Source organism: Lagopus muta, chromosome Z (assembly GCF_023343835.1).
Source record: "Lagopus muta isolate bLagMut1 chromosome Z, bLagMut1 primary, whole genome shotgun sequence".
Taxonomy (NCBI): Eukaryota; Metazoa; Chordata; class Aves; order Galliformes; family Phasianidae; genus Lagopus; species Lagopus muta.
Window position 1 is genome coordinate 9,265,274 of NC_064472.1, and position 19,570 is coordinate 9,284,843.

The 19,570-nt window shown below is 50.7% G+C and overlaps 1 protein-coding gene across 2 annotated transcripts in view; it reads left to right on the plus strand.

The window, feature by feature from the left end:
• Window positions 1-19,570, plus strand: part of CNTFR (ciliary neurotrophic factor receptor) — a 170,978-nt gene that overhangs the window by 117,471 nt on the left and 33,937 nt on the right. For both annotated transcript variants that reach the window (XM_048931848.1, XM_048931849.1), the window contains exon 4: window positions 5,557-5,787. In XM_048931848.1, the coding sequence (XP_048787805.1) occupies window positions 5,557-5,787 (231 nt within the window). The remainder of the gene's footprint in view (window positions 1-5,556; window positions 5,788-19,570) is intronic.

Genomic DNA, 19,570 nt, shown 5'->3' on the forward strand with positions numbered 1-19,570 from the left:
AGGCTCTGTAGGCAGCTCCTGGGTGCCCAACATCTCTATCTGCCTCTTCCTCTTCCCTGTGTGTGGTAAATACAGGCGTCCTTGTGCTATTGCTGAACCACAATGGGCTTTTCTTCTGTTTACGGCTGTGATTTGGGCACCTAATTCTGAATCCTATTGATTTCCTTTTAAATGGCGTTGAAAAGCCTGATCTAAGCACTCTTTTGTGGCCTAAGTTATTTGTCCTGTTGGCAGGAAAAAGCAGAAGCAGAAAACAAGCCTGTAATTCATCGGCCGCACTAACTCCTGTCACCTGGCCATGGAGTGGGAGAGCTCAAGCACATGCAGCTTTAGTGCTGCCAGTGAGATTTCTCTACCATGCACTTGTTGCCCTGATTGCCATTTGTCCCCCTCTAGCCCTCTGAGCCCTTCCTTTCTGTGTCACCCTGCATACTGGGCCAAGGAACCTGAGCCTGCAAGGAACAGCCCAGCCTTCCCTTTGCCTTAGGATGGAAGGAGAGGCATTGCTCAACCCCTCCTGGCAAAGAGAATGCTCGTAATCGCAGAGCTTGGGCAGAAGAGATGGGGCATCTAAGGAGAGTTGTGGAATTGTAGGGTTGCTTGAGTTAGAAAGGACGTTTAAAGGCCATCTGATCCAACTTGCCTGCAGTGAACAGGGACATCCTCAGTGAGATCAGGGTGCTGGAGCTGACCATGGTGGAAGGAGAGGGAAAATGGCTCATTTGCAGTGCCCCTAAAGCAAACCTGCTTCCAGAGATCTGCTTCCAGGCTATCAAGAAGTGATTGAGTACAAGTCCTTTAGCACCCATCTGTTATCTCTTAATTAAAGTTTCTTGCTAATTATTTTTTCTTGTCAAGAAAGCAAAGCTGCTGACTCCAGGGATTTACTAAAGTAGAGCAAACAAATGCGGATTCTGCTTGCTGCAATTCTTCATTAATGGACAAAATTAACTTGGAACGGTCCATATCTTTGGCTACATCAATGACACTTAATTATGCCTGTTTCCTTACAAAGATGTATTTAGTTTTAAATCACTAGTGGAAGAACTGCCTCCTTAAGCATGAAATTCCTTCCTTTGGCAGGGAAGGTTTCTGCTGGCAATGAGAGCTGTGCAAAGACCAAGCAGCACCGAAGGGAACAGGTGTGAGGAGATGAGGGTAGGATGTGCTTTGGGGAGGTGGTGTAGGGAAACCCTTTCCAGTGCAGGTGGCTGTTTCATCATGACAGGAAGGGGCCATGAAGCTGCAGATTGGAGCAGAGCCACCTGCATCCCTGAGCATAGTTGGTGATATGCTGACTAGCCAACAAGGTGCTGGACCAAGAGAGAGGGCACAGGGTTGTGCCACTGCACATCCAAAGACCGCTGGAAGCCATAGACATCCCACTGATCCCGTTGTTTTACTGGTCTCATTTACAGTGGGAAGTTGCTGCTTCATCTGCTTGGAAAGCTCTCAGCATACCCCAAGCACCTTGTAAATATTAAATGTATAATTTATGAATACATACACAGAGATCTAATTATCCACTCAGATTATTACTCACGGCTTGCACACAGCTCTGGATGGGAGGTACGTAGGCTAATGGAGTGATAGACACCTTAGGATAGATACCTCTGTCCTAAGGCGCAGATGTGTTTTTCCATCCCACTGCAGAAGTTCTCCACATCTTACATATGTGGACATGTCCTTCTCTCACTGCCTCAGTTTTCCCATCTGCAGGGCCAGAGCCAAAGACCATGCCCAAAAGAGTGCAGTGGGTGCAGAACACTTGTGTCTGTCCCAAAAAAATGCTTTGGATCCCTCAGGTGGGATCCTGCCCATGCCTATCCTGAGGGGAATTGGAGTCTCCCTGGAAAGGCTCTGATTGCCCTCACTGTTCTCATCCAAAAACAGTACTGATGTCTGCAGCACAAGACAGAAAAAAGGAGTTGATACTTGCCAGCAGGGTGTCACGCATGGTGATGAGGCTGGGTGGGCTGGGACAGGAGGGATCTCGGGGCCTGGATCAGCTCCAATGAGCAGCTCTGTAAACCTGTCTGAGAGAACTGCCTTTGTTACTGTGCTTTGGATTTCTTCTTCGTCAGGAGCCTTAAATCATTGCCCTGGGAGGGAGTGTTGCTTTCAAAGACCAGTCTTCCAGGAAAGGCTCCCCCAGCCTTTCTGAATGCATGCCAGCGTGTTTGTGCTGTGTTTAAGAACAAATAGGAAATAATTCAAGTTGCATTTACCCCCCTTCCCAGCCTAGTCCTGACATCCCCATCTGCAGACAAGTGCTCATTCACAGTCTCAAGAAGCAGGGCTGGGAACCCCAGGGCTTTATTCTGACCCAACTCTTTCTCCTAGGCACCAGTTAGGCAGCTTTGTTGGCCCATTGCTGCAATGAGCTTTTCTTCCTGCAGGGCTGGTGGGTGATGCTGCATCTCTCAGCATCTGCCTCTGCCCAGCAAGTCTCTGGGTGTGAGGACAGAAGAACTAATGGCCTTTTGTGAGCCAGCAGGAAAGGGGAAAGCAAAATGTCTTTTCTTTGTGCATAAGAAAATAATAGAGGAGAAACTGAGTAAGACCTCATGCTGGAGGTCTGTGAACTATATGCATCTGCCCATCTGCCTAGTCATCTGTCCATCCATCCATCTACCCAGCCATTTGAACAGCCAGCCATACACCCACACCCACTGCCGTTCATTGATTCTTTTCTCCCTCCTTCCAACCGCCCACCCAAGCATTCACCCACCCATCTGTCCATTCACCCCTCCATCCTCGCACACAGCCAGCCAGCCAGATGCTTACATGCTTAGACCTCAATCCTCTTACATCTCTGCATCCCCACATACGCTCATCCATCCATCCACTTACAGAGTCATCCATCATTTCTTCTTCATACGCTTCCCTCCATCCCAGCTGCGCCCATCCAGCCAGCTATCCATCTGTCTGCAAGCACACACTCGTTCATCAGCCCACCCATCCATCTCCTTCCACACTTCTGTCAATCAGCCCATTTTTCTGTGCCCATTCCAGCTATTGCTCCTCACACAATCTCCTATAGTCTCCTTGGCTGGGATGTTTTTCCTTCTTTCTGCCTATCAGTATGCTTTTTAAGGTGCTCGAAACAAACTACAGGTCTGTGTAGCCCCTGTTCCACCTGCCAGCAGGACACAAGAGCTGATATCTGGAGAGAGAGGAGTAGGACAAGTGTTGGAGTGCTTCTCTCATCCCTCCCCACTGTTAGCTACCATCAGCCTTACTGGTGCATCTCCACTGCGGGTGGAGTCCTCTGCTATGGATTCATTTAATCGCTGTTTTCCCCTCAATTTTGACGTTCATAGCAACAGATGGATGTGGGTTTCTCTAATTTAATCGCGCCTTGTGTGAAAAAAATCTCTTTCTTACTTTCATTTGCTGCCCCTTAATTATCTTATTAGGAGAAAGAGCCGGCGGTCCTTCTCTATTCATCCTCCTCATGTCATTCAGTGTCGCTCAGGTGTCTATCACGCCTCCAACCCTGATTGCAGGGATGAAGAGATTGAGTCTGTCAAGCCATCCCTTAAACAGAGGTTGCTTTCAACCTTTGTTTTCTCACATTTCCTTCCTCTGCTCCATTTTCATCTTAATGGTGCAGGCTCAGATTTGTGTGCTGCTTCTATGGTACACTACTTCCCATTCTCAATCCCGTTCTTAATAATTCTTAACATTGCATTTGCGTCTTTGATTGCCACTGAGCTGATGTTGTCAGGAACGCGATCACTCCAAGATACGTTTCCATGGAGGCTGCTGAAGCTAATTTGGAGCCATGACTGGGCGGGAACATCTGCTTCCTTGTGCGTTCATCGACACAACGCATACTGTGATGCCCCTTGGGATGCTTTTGCCCCCAGCTTTAACTTTGCTGCCCTGACAGCCTCAACTGTCTGCTCACACTGCCTTGGCCCATGAGTTATGAGTGAGCTGGACAGTCCAGGTCCTGCTCTGAGCTCTGTCAGAGCTCACTGGTGACGTCTTCCTCGGCCAAGCCTGACCGCTTCTTCTCACCTTTGGTCTCCTGACCTTTAGCTGCAATAAATCCTTGCGAGGACTCTCCTTGAGTTCAGGGATACTCGGTTTCCCAGGGAGCATGAGTGGGACACCTTGTCAAAAGTGATTTGGAAACCCAGGACTATTTTGAGACCTGAACAAACTGATGAAACCTGGAAGGAGATGTTCACATCCTGTTCAATTCCCATCCTGCTTCATCCCGTATGATACATTCACAAAAGTGTTTTCATCGTTGCCACATACAGCTTAGAGAACAACCCGTGTAGCAGCATAGGAAAGATTCAATTGCCAAGTATCATTAATGAATGTCGGCTCGAACTCCTGTCCAGAAACCTGAGAAAATTCAATTAGGCAGCTGGTGCCCAATGAGCTGTGTTGCTACACTCATGAGATGCTAAATCAAACAGCTCAGCAAGGCATCGTGTTGTTGTAGAGAGAGAAAAAAAAAAAAGAAGAGGCAGGGAGATAAACAGCATAACATGTGCCAAGCAGCTGCCCCCTTCCAAGGCATGGCACAGGTAAAGTGAAATCCTCCCACCTCATTTGCTAGGCCGGGAACTGAAGGCAGCATCCCACTTCCCACTTCTGCTAGTAAATAACTCAAAGCTTGCTAATGACAAGTCTTGGGGCTCTGTCACCTCTCTCCCCTGGGAATTTCTGATGTGTGCATTTGGTCTGTGTCTTGCAATGAGATAAGAGGGTGCAGGAGTGTCAATGGCTTGTTGACACAAACAGCTGGATGTGCTGTGGGTCATTTGGCCAGTGAGCCATACAGGTGGCCCTGTTGTGCCCACTCCAAGGTAGAGATGGGAGGAAAGCATCCTATGATCCTCAGCACTGATGAGACCACACCTTGAGTACTGCATTTGGCTTTAGATCTCTCAGTATAAGAATGACTTTGAGGCTCTGGAGCCTATCCAAAGAAGGGTTTGGAGCACAGGTCTTATGAGGAACAGCTGAGGGAGCTGATATTGTTCAGTCTGGAGAAGAGGAGGTTCAGGAAAGACCTTATCACTCTCTGCAACTCCCTGAAAGGAGGCTGTGGCAAAGTGGGGTCAGCCTCTTCTCCCAGGTAACAGTGATAAGATGAAGGGGATTGGCCTTCAGTTGTGCCAGATGAGGTTCAGGTTGCATACTAGGAAAATTTCTTCTCAAAAGTTTTGTGATGAATTGCAGCAGGCGGTCCTAGGAGGTGATGGAGTCACTGACCCTGGATGTGTTCAGGAACTGTGTAAATATGTCGCTGAGGGTCATGGTTAGATCTTTCCCAACTTTAACCATTGTGTGATTCTGTGAGATAGATGTGATCCTTGAGTCCCAGCTCATTGGTCCTTACCAGCTGATTCACTCCAGTACTCTGGTGTAAGGTCAAAATAAATTATTATCCGGACCAGAGGGAGAATGTGAACTTCCCTGGCCATTGTGTCAGCTCATGCTCCTGTCCTTCCCATGCTTACTCGTCATGGTAAGATCCTGTTTCCAAGGTAGCCCACAGGCTCTGATCTCACCTGCTTTTCTCCTCCACAGACATCCACATCCAGTATGAGCGGGTAGGTGCCGACGTGACCATGAAGTGTGGCTCCATGGACTGGGATGCAGCTGTGACCTGGACGGTCAATGGCACTGACATTGATGACTCCCACCTGAACGGGTCGTACCTGATCCTGAAGAAAGTGGACCTGACTCAGAACGGCCAGTACTCGTGCTACGAGGGCTCCTCCTGGCATCTCAAGTACCAGACCTTCCTTAGGGTGGGAGGTGAGCACGCTGCTGTGTGACGTTGCGGGGAACAGGGGACACAGCCACACCATTGGCTCCTACACTGACCCCTCACTGCACCCTCCATTCACGCCAATCCCAGTACTGTCCATGTGTATGGTTTTCTGCTGCACCCTGCAACACAGCCTACCAGTGGTGTATGAATCATAACAGCAGGATGCTGGAATCAGCCTCTCCTGCTCCAGACTTTGAGTCAAAGCTGATAATGATGCCCATGGAATAATTTTGGGAGGGATGCTGCTTCACCAGCCAGCCCAGTGCCATGGTACAGCAGAAGGAGCATTGTCTGAGGGTGGAAAGGGTCTGTACATGGCTGTGGTAGGGGACAGCTGCATGTTTCACAGGATTTTGCATATTTTAAGTGGGAGATGTGCTGATTCACAGATCTCACTGCAGGAGATAAGAGCTGTGCTGTATTTCACACCATGCTGATAGCTGATAGCTGACAGCAGCTGTGTGTTTTGCAGGCTGCAGTGTTTGTACAGCTGATAGCAGCTGTGGTTTTCGCAGTTGCAACTGAGAGCTGGCGGTACCTGGGAGCAGTGTTTGGCATGTCTGGTGGCAGGGTGGAGGCTGCTGTAGAGGATGCTGAAAGGTACCAGTTGTAAGACCCCAAATATATGCTTTGTAGGTGGCTGTTCCCATGGGTGGGAGATTTCTTCTTTAGCACCTTGCAGGTGCATCTCTGCCATCTCTGCCACATGGGCCAGGCGGAAGGGTTACCTGTATCATGCATAAGCCCTGCAAATTGGGCAAAAATGGCCCTTTGTGTTAGTAGGTCCAAGTTTTGGGAATGCTGCATGGTGCTGACCTTGTGGTACTGGTGTCTAATGGGAGGGATGCTGGCACACAGTCTAAGGATGCTGGACGGAGCTGGACATCAAAGAAAGAAGCAGGCAAGTGGGCAAGTGGAAGCAGAGAGGGTGGTAATTAATAGCATGCAGCAGGCAAGTGTGTGGCCAGAGACCTCTTGACCATGTTACTGGGCTGAGGCGGTGGTCCAGGACTATTGGTCAGGGTGCCAGCAACACCTGGTATTCCAAGCAGGGCCTGCAGCCCAAATGTAGAGCTAACGAGGGGAACATTGTCTCCAAACATCTCTGTAGCTGTGGCATCACTGAGACTCTGCAATGACTCTTACCTCTGCTCAGCGCCTCAGCTAATAGTAAGCCCTCTCAGCCCGCTCTGGGACCCAGGGGAACTGCACAGCATTGCAGCTGAAATCCCACTGTTTCCAATTACGATTTGTTCCTGTCTGCTGCCCACTCCTGGCCCTGCTGGGCACTGGGCAGCCAAAGGGCACGCTCAGACACCACAGGGGCCACGAGCAATAAATAAATGAGTGCCCGGTGTTCTAATGCAATTAAGTATGCAAGGAACTAATCAGATGAGACCCTTTTAGCGGTAATTAATTTAATTGCCTGGATTTAATTTAATGTTCTCTCTGAAGTTTCTTTTCCCAGCACCCCTGCTGCCCCCAGCCCCTCCCTGCTCCCCTTTCCTGCCCTCTCCAGGGCCAGTTGGTACCCCAAGGTATGCAGAGTGCTATGGAGAGCAGGTTTGGGAGCATCCTTGGAGGAGATACACATGATTTGCAGCATCCCCATGGTAGCTTATAATTGTGGGGATGTTTGCTGTGTTCAGCTGGGCATATGGAGTGAGTGCCTGCAAGGACCACAGAGGAGAACCTGTGATTTGTAGAATCTTGGACTCGTTTAAATTGGATGGGAAGTTAAGTGAAAACAGGCCTGTGGCTGCATTTTCATGTCTTTAGCAGGGCAGAGCAGCAAAATTAAAGCAGTGTTAGCTATATGAATAAAGAGAGAGCAAGGAGAGAAATGAGCTGTGCAGGGAGGCTGGAGGGGAGCTTAGTGGTAACAGAGGTAGAATGTGGTCCTGAGCAATGCTGGGAAAAAAGGGGAGGAGAAAACCTAAAGATGGTCATTAGCCAGGTTCATTAAGGTCGGAGGCTGTCATTGGTGGAACCCAATGGGGATACAGGGAAAGGCAGCATGTCTCCTGTGCTTGGGAAAAGTAAAAATCCCAACTTCAGTGTCACAGGGTGCACTCAGGAGAAAGCACAATAACAGATATGGAGACAAATGGAAAATGGGAGAAAATAATACGGAGGCTTGCCAACAATACATCATGGCAGATTAACCTGATAGCTCTCTTTGATAAGGGAACTGATTTCCTAGGCCCAGAAATGCGGCCGATGTAATCTATCTTGACTTCAGTGAAGTATTTTGTTATGATGCCACATGGGAAATTATGAGTTAAACCAGAGAAAATGTGGATTAGTATGGGAGTTGGAACATGGCTTAGGAAATGGCTAAAGGGGATCAGATTGTGCTGAAAGGGGAGCTGCTAGGAAGGATGGGGAACTACAGCATCAGCCTTCGGACTGTGCTGCTCTGTTTTACGTAGTGGCTCTGAACCAGGGCGATGAGGGAGTTCAGGTGGGACGTGGCTTTGGGATGACCCTGGGGCTTCTGGGGTGAGAGCTGCATGCTGGAAGGGCCAGAATGCAAGTGGGGCAAAAGGCACAAAGTACATGAAGGTGGCACACTGATGTGCTTTCACAATCTGGTCTTAAGGATGGGATTCGATATCTAGGTCCAACTCATGGCGGTGTGGCCGAGAGCTCTGCAGCACCCAGCGGAGTGCAGATGGCTTGAGGTAGCCTGCCTGTCCCATAGCTGCAGAGACAGGGATGCTGGCACACAGGCGGTGCAGGCAGTGTGTGTCCAGGGATGGAGTGATTGAGACATGGAGAGCCCAATTGGAAGAGCGGAAAGGAGCAAAAGCCGTGTTTATATGTGGGAGTCCCATCTGCTGTGCACACAACACGTGAGGGGACAGTGGCACTTCTCTGGGACAGCTTCTTCCAGAGGGCTTTGGGCAGCAATGTGTAGCTTTTCAGCCTTTCATGAAGTGGTGACAAGTGAGCGTGGGGTGAGCCATAGGAGGGCAACCGCAGTGCATATCTCCCATGGTCTTCCCCATAGCCTGGAGATTGGTGGGTGTCTGAGCATGGGCTGGAAGCAGTGGGCAGTGGAGCTGTGGGCTTTGCAAGGCTCTGGGTACCAAGCTCCCGGCTACCTCCATGAGCTGCAGCATTTGGAAATGCATGGCCTGAGGGCCCGTGGATGGATGTAACAAAGACGTTGGGAAATAATGCGCTCTTGAGGTTTGGCACACGGCTCCGTGCATTACAGAATGTTATAAAAATACTGCTAATGGGCCAGAGAGGAGTGGAAACGCACGGTGGAGAGGCTGCCAGAAGCTGGAGAGTGCACATGGGAGTGGGGAGGCCTTGTGTGCAGACAGGGGAGGGAGGCAGCAGCCGGGTGGGCGTCCATCCTTTCTCTCCCATCTAACCTGCTTGTCTCCATGCCCTGCCTGATGGAGTCTGCAATCCTCTGGCCCCTCTGTCCTGGGATGCTGGAGCGCCCTGCTCGCTCCATCGCTGACAAATTCCCTATGGCAGGGATGCAAGTCGGGATGTTGGCTGTGGGATGGGGATGTGAGGCCACGTGCCTGCCCAGATCCTGCCTGCAGCAATGGGAGGTGGGCAGGCTCCAGGCTGGCTTGCTTCCTCCCATGTCTGTCACTGCAGTGGCTGGCAAGAGAAAGGGAAAAAACATGCGGTTTGACAGAAAACGACATGGAAAAACAACCAAATTAACAGAAAAACAAACAAAGCAAAACCAGAATGGTTTGGGGGGGCAGGGAGGGACGGGGCAAAGCAACAGAAACCACATGTGAGCGGGGAGGCCGAGAGAGCCCGAGTGTGTTCTCTGTCCTGATTAGCGAGCGATCAAACATCAGCCACTAATAAATAATCAGAGCCTCCCTTCTCTCTGCCTTAGAAGTCCCTTTCCTCCCAGCTGGGCTCCAGCTGCAACTGGAGGATCGGACTGCAGTATGCTTCTTTTTTGTGTGTATGTGTAACGTTTTGGTTTTTTTTTTCTTTTTCACCCATCCATGTTGAAGAAACAAAGGAGGCAACAACCTTACAGTGTGACATGTTCCTCTCTGTTTCCCCAGCTCAGAACGGAGCAGCAGGCAGGTGTGAGCAGCCCACAATGGGCACTGACTCCATGAGGTGGCTCTCTGCCCAGTCTTCTCTGGGGGTTGATTTGGAGTGAAAAATTGCACTGATTGGGCACCCACGCCCTCAGCCACCAGTGTGAAGGTGCATGGAGTTAGTCTGGTGCTCCTGCTGGTGTAGGGTCAGTGTGTGCAAATATTTTCCTCCTCGTGTCCAGTGATCTGTGATATGGGGATTGTTTTTGTCTAAAAGCCTTTTTGATGGATTTTTCCTCCATGAGTTTAGCCAATCCTTTCCCGTGGCCATGTAAACTTGAGGCTATTTCAAGAGCAGCAAGTTAAATATGGCAGTGGCTGCTGCCGGGTACCAGGGCCAGCTGGCAGCACCAGTACTGTGTCCTTCTCTCCTTCCAAACTGGGTACCCACATCTCTTCTGCCCCTTGAGAGCAGCACTCAGTTGGCTGCACCCAGGCAGAGATGCATCGACCTGGAGCTAAACCACATAGAGGATAGCACTAATAAATCAAAGCATGTGGCTGCTGATGTTCCAGCATCAGAAGATGCACCCAGAATCTGTCAGCATTATGGCTGTGTGTTTTTCTGTAAAAGTCTGTTGCACTGGAGGTGCACAGGTAAGCAAAGGGTTATTGCCACATCCCTGGAAGCATTCAAGCTCCCCCTCTCAATGGAGCCCTGGGCTGCCTCATCTGATGGGAGGCAACCAGCCCACAGCAGGAGCTGGGGCTGGGAGGGTTTTAAGGTCCGTTCCAACCCAATCCATTCTCTGATTCTGGGATTCCATGATAACACATGAGGCTGATCAGATTGCAGGAAAGCCTCATTTGTAAAAGTGGAGCTTCATTTCATGAGCCATGCAGGCTGTCTGCATGCCCTGCTTTGCTGTTTGCTCATGGCTGGAAAAACTAAATGGAGGAGCTTTGCTGCTCGTGCCCTGATTTTGGGTCTTGGCCCAAAGACAAGTTGGTTATGATATTCAAGTCACCATCCCAGCTTTTTAAGCAGCAGGTCAAAAAATACCCCCCAAAAAAAGCCCAGCTATGCTCTCAAATGCAATTAGTGCTAATTGGATTAGAAGCTAGGCTAGAAAAACAAAACACTTTCAATGGCAGCAGGCAATCTCTCTCCTCTGGCCGCATGGGAGAGGATGGATGAAGCTGTGCCCTCAGGCCCAGTGCGCACACATGTGTACATTTGCATGCTCACACCCATGCATTGCACACACCCGCACTCCACTGCCTTCTCCCATCCTTCCCTGCGCCGTGCTCGGCAGCCTGCCCAGCTGCAGCATAGCAGAGTGATGCTTCCTTGGCTCGCCGCATAAAATATGATAATCTGGGGCAGCCGGTGTCAGAAACAATAAAAATATCCCCTCTCCCAACACGGCGGCCCCCCTGCACTCATGGGAGCTGGGGGCGGAGGGGCTCAGCGGCACGTGGCATTTATTAGGTGCTGCGGCATGGACTTGCAGCACTTGTAGGTCTGCCCCAGAGCAGGGAGGAGGTCAGCACATGCGGGATCCTGGGTCCCCATGATCTAAAGGGACCTGGCCTCATGCTTGACTGTAGGGACCCATGAGCTCATGGCAGATTGGTGGTGATGGAGGGCTGCTCGCTGAGCCTGAGTCATGCAGGAGCATCCCATGGCACAAGGTCACAGAGAAGCCACCGCTTCTCCTGGGAGCTCCTCTCACTGGATCATGTCAACAACGGGTGTTCCACTGCCCACCCTCTGCTTGCTGCCATCTGCTCACAGACTGCTTCTCCCTCCCAGCACATCCTTTTCCCTGGGATGGGGTGAGAGGAGAAGAGGAAGAAGAGCTTTGAGGCACCATCCCCATATGGCACAGCTGGGTTCTGGGGACTGTGCCATGCCAGTGTCCCATGTTACAGCCTCCTCCGCGCTTCTGAGGTTTGTTTATTCCTTGTTAACATGACAAAATCAGCTTGCTAATTAGCAAAGCCCAAGTCCAGTCTAAACAGCTTCCTGAAGCCCCTATTCCTCAGTGCCAGGAATGAGGGACGTGCGGTGCCGGAGGAACAGGGCCTCTCTCTCCTTGGCCAGGGGACAGCGGCTGCAGGCCGGGGCTATGCGTGCTGGGGACACGCGCTGGCGGCACTGGGCTCTGCTTACACCAGGAAGGATTTCGTCTTGGCCTCTCCTAAGTGCCCCTTGTCAAAATATTTAGTGCAAGCTTCCTGCTGCCTGCTCGTGGTGGGTCCTCAGCTCTGGGAGGTGATGGAGGGGAAGGGCCGGGATGCGGTCTCTGAGCTGTAGGACACGTCTGCGGGGACCCATGGTGCTGAGACCCCACGGTGGGGACCCCTGCTTTCCCCAGAGCTTGATGACCACACTACCAAACAGATTCCAAAGGAGAGAAGGTGACAGTAAACCCTTATTTTTCCCATCTCTTGGTGCTTCTCCATCCCTCCATCCCCAGTGACGGCACCCGGGCAGCAGTCAGGTTCCAGCATCCGATGTACTTCAGCGTGAAAGACATTGTCATTAGTGATGGTTTCCCAAGCCGGTGCACCCGCTGTGAATAATTTAAAAGATCTAAATGTGTGCTAACAGCAGGTCTGCATGGTCAGGGAGGGGAAAGAAGGAGGGGTAGGAAAATTGTGGGTCTGGAAAGTAGAGCAGGGAGTGAAGCGAGATTATTTTCCTGCTGATTGCAGGACAGGGTGGTGTTCCCCCCCGGAAAAGGAGTCAGAGGGTTCCCATGCCCGATGGATCCCTTTGCTCCCTGTCCCCTCCCGAGCTGTCAGCATCGGTACCAGAGGCAACTGCAGGACAATTTCCAGTTGCTCTTGCTCAAAGCACTTTAATGCTGTTTAAACAATTACGCAGTTGATAAATTTTGACAAGAAGAGATAGAAATAGCCTGGGAGAGCCGCGCAGTAGAAATGCTCTAAACAGATGTCCCTTTTCTCCCCCTCCCCTGCTCCCTGGGGGTCTTTATCATTCGCTGCCAACTAAACAAGACTGTGTTTGCTCGAGTTGGGACGGTGCGAAGGGGGGAGCAAAATGCCATATTAAAATGGTTTATGATACCGTCCCTGCGGTGACGGCTGCTTGTTTTCTCTCCAGAATGATCTCCTCTGTACCGACGGGAGCCTTGCACAGCCTGTGAATACCACAGTGATGTTTGCCCCTCTCGCTGGCCCACTGGCTACTGGATTCAGCAGTCATTTGCATGCCAAGGAGCCATGTGTCCTAGCCCAGAGATACAGGGGATAGAGTGAGCAGCATCTGTAGGGGATGCTTGATTTCTTGTACTGCTGAGCTCAGGTGTACAGGGTGAGGAGAGAGACGCAGCTAGCTGTACCCAGAATCACCACCCATTGTATTTTCCTTGCCACAGCCACTCACCCCTCCATCTCTGACTTTCCCAGTTCTCCATCCAGGTGCATTTGCTTTCTGCAAAAGCTTCTTCCTTTAACTTCTTCCTCCTCTTCCTCCCTTACTTGCACGCAGGGGAATGCAGATCTTCTCTGTCCTTTCTTGTCCTGGGTGTTTGGAGCTGAGCACAACTGCAGCTTTACTTTTGCTCTCCTTCTGCTCTTTGCAGAAATTCCCAGTCACACCAATCCAAGCAGGATCCCCCCTCTGCCCTTCAGACCCCTGGGTATTCCCATAGCAGTACAGGAGGGCACCACATTTGCATGGGATGTTTCGCACAGTGCCAGCACTGGTACAGCTGCAGAAGCCTTGTGTGGAGTGGTCTATGGGGTGTCGTGAGTGTCTCAAGGAGAGGGGCTGGACTCTTTTCCTGGTGCTATCAAGTGTGTGGGTGGTGTTCGGTCTGGCCAGGTTCCCTGCAGGAAGGAGCCCACCAGGGCTCTCAGCACAGCTGCTGGTCTGCTGCTCTTGCACAGAGGCAGGTCTCCAAATCATCTGCAGATCCAGCCTGCACGGGCTCCAACATAAACAGCCTGGGCACAGGTGCGTGGGGTTTCCTCCAGCTTTACTTCAGAGCAAAGCCCCATGCGGGGCTCCCCAACCCAAGGAAAGCACCTGCAGCACACAGAGCACTCTGGAGTAGGGTATGTGTCATGAGGGTCTGCTCCAGGCTGCATCCCCCTGCACCATCACTGCTTTTTTTTTTTGCAAAGAAAATGCAGTGTGTGCAAGCAGAAAAGGAATTTGCAGCTGGGGTAAGAAGCACTGAATTGGTGCTTCTTACTGAATTGGAGCTCCTTCCTGTCATTTTTGCTAGTCTGCAGCAGGCAGATAGATGCACAGAGAGGGGCTTTCTGTAAACCCAGCTCACTTACTGCACTGAAAAACAAAAATGGTGAAGTAAGGTCCCACGTCAGATCCTTGTGCTCTTCCTGGAGAAGAGAGTGTGAACATCAGTAGTAAGTCCCATAGACCCCTGTGCTATTTTTATTTGCAAACCAGACTTGACTGTCCTGCACACCAGCAACAGTCTCATCACCTCCAGGTACAGGAAACCATACACACCTTTTCTATCTGAAAAAGGCAGTGTTTGTGGGCGTGATTTTTGTCCTGTCCTCCGAACAGCACTGCATTTGCAGTCTCTCCAGGGCCGCCACTGACTGCTGTGTTCATCTGTGCAGAGTTCTGCTTAGAAAAAGGGTGATGGACTTCTTCACTGGCATGAAGAAGCCCATCAGCTGCTATGACTTATAGTTTGTGCAGATGTAACTTTGCTGTATTCCCTTCCCTTACTTCCCATCTCTAGCACCTGGGTTTCGGGGATAAAAGTCAGGGGCAAATGGAATCCAAGGGCTTAATTGCGATGAAAAACAGCAAAATTGCAGACAGCAAAGGAGATATCTCTTACAGAAGGGTGCCAGGATAGAGACAGCACAAACTGTGAGATTCAATTGGGACAGAGCAGTCTGGGGCTGCATACACAGCCAAGGTAGAGTCAGCTCCACCAAACACTGCTTGTGTGTGTGAGGAGGCGGCAATTTTACCTTGTTGCAGATTGGATCTGGGACATCATTGCAGTCTGTTGCAGTTGCACTAGCTAATATGTGAAGGTCCCTTCTAACTGAACTATCCTCTTCTATTCTGTAGTGAGTAATTTGAGGAGGAAAACCAGGGAAAGTGCAGAAAGATGCAAAGGGTGCAGGGGGAACTGCTGTAAGGAAAAAGACTTAAAATAGTCTGCTTGGTGGCTTCAAAAGGATTTGGAAAGATGCCCTGATTCTAGCTGGTAATTGCCTCCAAGCGGAGAAGACACCGAGTACTAAACTAGCAAGCAAAGCCATAACTAGAGCCAATGACTGGAAGCTGAGCATAGCCACATTCAAATTAGAAATGAGGCTCATATTTTTAATAGAAAAAATGATTAAGCATTGGAACAAACTGCCAAAAGCCGTGGTGGCTCCTCTGCTGCTTGTTATCTGCAGAGCAAGGCTGGCTGCCTCTCTGAAGGATGATTCAGTCGAACATGAGTTATTAGGCTCAATGGAGGGGTAACAGCGGGATGTAATGGCCTGTGCAACCCAGGAGGTCAGGTGAGATTAACTAATTTTCTCCCGTGGCCTTCAAGCCTCTGAGTTAAGGAAGGTGTGTATCCCTGTCTTGCAAATTTAGCTTCATGGACACTTTTCTGCTGATTGGTGCCTGATATTGTGACTCTGGCATTCGGTGGTTGGAGCTGGTCAGTGGGACATTTGGAAGGTGCTGCACATCACTGTGTGGGATAGGACAAAGGTAGCCCCGAGGGTGCAGGAATGCATCACCACAGTGCAGAGTGTGGTTGGGGCCATTTCTCTCTTCTTCGAGCTCTCCAGGAGTAAGAAGACTCATGCATCACCCATTGGAAGCCACACACCCCATGTGCTGTGTCCTTATCCAAAGCAGAGGATGCTGTGCAGAAAGATGCAGCACAAGGCAAGAGGGATTAGCACAAGGCAGCAGGTTGGGTGGGATGCCCTGTGACTGAGCTGGGGACATGGAGCTGTCATTGTTTGTGAGCAGTGTCACCGCCCCTGGAGCTTGCACAAAATGGGCAGCTTGGCAGGGACACAGAAGGAGGTAAATGCAGCCTGCTGCTGAGCATTTTTTCTCCTGGAAGGAAGCTAAATCCGCATTGGCAGGAGGAGCTGGCTCTCCTCTGTCTCAGGGGGGCCAAGCCCAGAGTCACCTCCCGCTCCCCAGTGCTCCCTGCTTTGCATGAAAGAGGCACTTTGATTGCTGACATCTGTAGACAATCAGATAAGAATTAGAGTTATTCCTCTCGGCGTAAATGGTATTTCTAATCTCATAATCCCTTAATATTGTTCTCACCGGGATATGGCCACTGCTAATCCCTGAGAACTTGTTGTCAGGCAAATTTCAGGGAGGTGCCATGGAGAGGGTTTGGCTGCCTTCCCCCTGCCCTGAGGACCTCAGGGAAGAGATTGGAAGTTGTGCACCATGTATGCACCGTAGGCACGGGCCATTGCATCGATCATCCCCGCCGTGTTTGTCCTTCCCCGGCATGCCATACATGCTGAGCAGAGCCCAATGCTGGGTGTGCAGCCACGTTCCCGATTTAGAAGAAGGTGCATGCTCTATGCAAGAGGGTATCCCCAAAGCTCACCCTCCCTGGGAAGCACCCTCCATGTCCCTCTCCCAGCTGCGTTTTCACAGGAGGCAGTGTACCACCATCTCTCTCCCTGCCAGGCAGAAATCTGTCCATCATTTCCTCCTAGACCCAAGCGGTTTGTTACTATAGCTACATTGCTCCAAACTCAGGTCTCTGCAGGGCTAAGGTCTCAATGGCATTTCTGCGCAGCTGAGAGGAGAGGGCTTAGCCTCAAGGTCAGATGCTGCAGACCATGGGGATGCTGTGACTTCAGGCTTAGGTGCAGTGGTGCAAGTTGTCCAGTAGCTCACAAACACTGAAACACTGCAAGATACCATGAAAAGAAGCATGGATGTTGTTGGCTTACAATAAGGCAGCACAACACTGCAGTGCATTTGTTTGCTGCTGCCTAAAGGCTGGCATGTGGGTAAGGAGCTGGTGGGCACCCTCGCTGCAGTAATTTTGGGGAGGAATTCCTGAGGGATTTTCCGTCAGGAGAAAAGGTGGAACAGCTGGATTTTATGGTTCACTGGCAACTTTGGGAAAATGCTCCAGAAATCAATCAGATGAGCATTTTTAATGGATTGGAAAATTAGAGAATTAAACACTTGGGTTTGGGATTTCAGTGGTTTTAAGAGATGTGTGTTTTAATTAAATCAAAGGGAGCTCCTAAAGGGAAAACCCTGGAAACTTGCCCCTTCCCTTATGAACACCAGCAGTGAAAACAATGATGCTGTTGTGTTTCCTTTGGAAGCAAAGCAGACAAGAGCATGTGAACCCCTTTGGCATGGCCAGATGTGTGGTGTTCCCTGCAGTGGAGACATGGGTTAGGGTTTGTTCCATCCCACTTTGAGGGTCCCCTCAGCTGCAAAAGGTGCCTCCAGGTGTCCCTGCAAGGAGCTTGGCCGGCAATGGTTGGCTGACGGTGAATCACCTGGCACCAGGACCGTCCATCTCTGCCCCGGCCATATTGTTCCTTCTCCTTCCCCTGCTGAGACATTGCGTTCCTCCTTTCCTAAATATCCCCTCCAGTGGGGCCACCACCCCACTGTGCCCTACCCTGTGTCAAACCCTGAGGGCAGGAAAATATTTTGATTCACATCCCAACCTAGCTTGGGGCGATGCTTCAGCCCCAGGCTATGCCAGCATCCTGAGGGATGTTGTAGGATGCGTCTCTGTGACAGCATCCACTGCAGTGAGTGACCTCCAGCAACAGCTTGTGCCTGTGCTATTTCTATCCCCGCAGGCATCCCATCCTTGGGCTGAGGGAGCAAATGCAGCAAGGCAGTCATCCTGCTGAGACCTCTTTTGTGGGCAGTGGGAGAAATTTCAGCCTTGATGTTCCCTGTAGCAGTTGCTGGTATGTGGCTGCTGAGCCAGGGACCGCTCCCCCCGTCCAGCCATGCCTCTCTGCCTTATCATTTCCAATCCTATCAGAAACAAAACTGCTGCTGCTTAATGCTTCATTACAGGCTGTTATGTGTCTCCTACGTTGCCCAGGAGAGCAGCAAGGAGGGCTCTGACTCTATTTAATAACTGTTTCATGGTTCCTAATTGACAGATAAAAACGCTACTAACTTGGTTTCATCAAACATAATCTATGGGCAGGAGCAGTGCTGCCCTTCTGGAGGCTGGGCGGCAGCACAAGTTTGGATCCATTATTTTGAAATGGGAAATCCATAACGTGCTGATGTGCCATGCCGATGACAAGTTTATGCCTTGCTCTGTTGGTTTTGGCTTTGACCATGCTGGGGGAAGCCAGTGCTGCTGGCCCCAGCCCCAAGACTGTCACCCTCAGGCTGTCACCCCTGGGGCTGTTCCACCAGGCTCTGCTCATACTGGGGAGGAGCACCGAACCTTGTAGCTCTGACAGGAAACATCCTCGCTGATGAACCAGGAAAGGATTTTTTTTTTTGCAAATTCAGAGATATCGGGAAAGCAGGATGTTTCTCCAGCACTGTGCTTTTAGCAGAAGTTCACTGTCTCTGTGGACTTTACCCTGCCCCTTTCTGCTGACTCAGGTGACCAAGTGACCTAGGCTCCTTCCACACTTTGCGATGGGAAATGCCAAAAGACAAACCTTTGCTCTCCCCAGAGATACACATGGCATTGCAAAGCCAAAATTGTGGATGCAAGGCGTGCCAATGGTAATGAGAAGGGTTGCAGAGGTGGGGTTCAAAGCCACACATCTGACTGAAAACTTGTCAAGCAGTGACAACATTAGAGGATTTGCTATTGGAAATCTAAATGAGAATATCTATTGGAAATTGGGCTTTTAAAGAGCTTTCTCCTCCCATCATGGCGTCTGGAAGCTGAAATAAAAGCTGGTAGTGTGGCAGGTATTTGTGAGTAGTGGAGGGGCTAAATTGCACCCTGTGACCAGGAGTCACAGAGGAATCAGCCCCTTGGACACCAGGCTTATGGTACTGCTCGCTGGGAATCATTGACAGCAGGGCTTGTGCAGCGCCAGACAGTCAGGTTTTGGCTCCTCCTTCTGTTTCTTGGTTGGTTTTGCCACATTTGAGGCTTTTGAAGTTGGAATGAACACCCTGAGGTGTTTGTGAAGCTCCAGTGTCCTTTGCCAGGCTGCAGAACGCCCACAAACTGCATGGGCAGCACCGCTTCTATGGGAAGGTTGTGATACTTAGGGAGAAAAGCACAACAAGCACATCATTCGTGGGGATGTCAAACCCTGTGTGCAAGTGGAGGCTGAGGTACTGTGGTGCCTCGCAAAGGCACCTCCCAGCCACAGCTCCTGCAGTTTGCCCACTCCTAGTAGGGGCAAAATTCGCAGCTATAGAAGGGGGGGAGGGGGACTGCCTGTCTCCTTCGTTCTGCAATCCTCCTGAGACAGTCCCACTGTAGCTCTGTCTCCACTCACCCACTGCAGTGCAGCCTGAGTGCTCTGCGCGAGCCTTGCATGCAACGCAGGCTGCTGGGTGCAGGCGCCAGGCTGCTGGAGGCATCCATGTAGAGGGAGCTGCTCCAGGCATTCTGAGCAGTGCTGTGCTCGGTGACGGAGGTCTGGCAATACGCTGTGACCTCAGTGTGGCTGTGCTGCAGGTCCTGCAGATGGTCTGTTTGCTGGGAAAGCTGAAGGACATGGGAGGCTTTCTCTGCAAAGTGCCAGATTCTTGTGCACA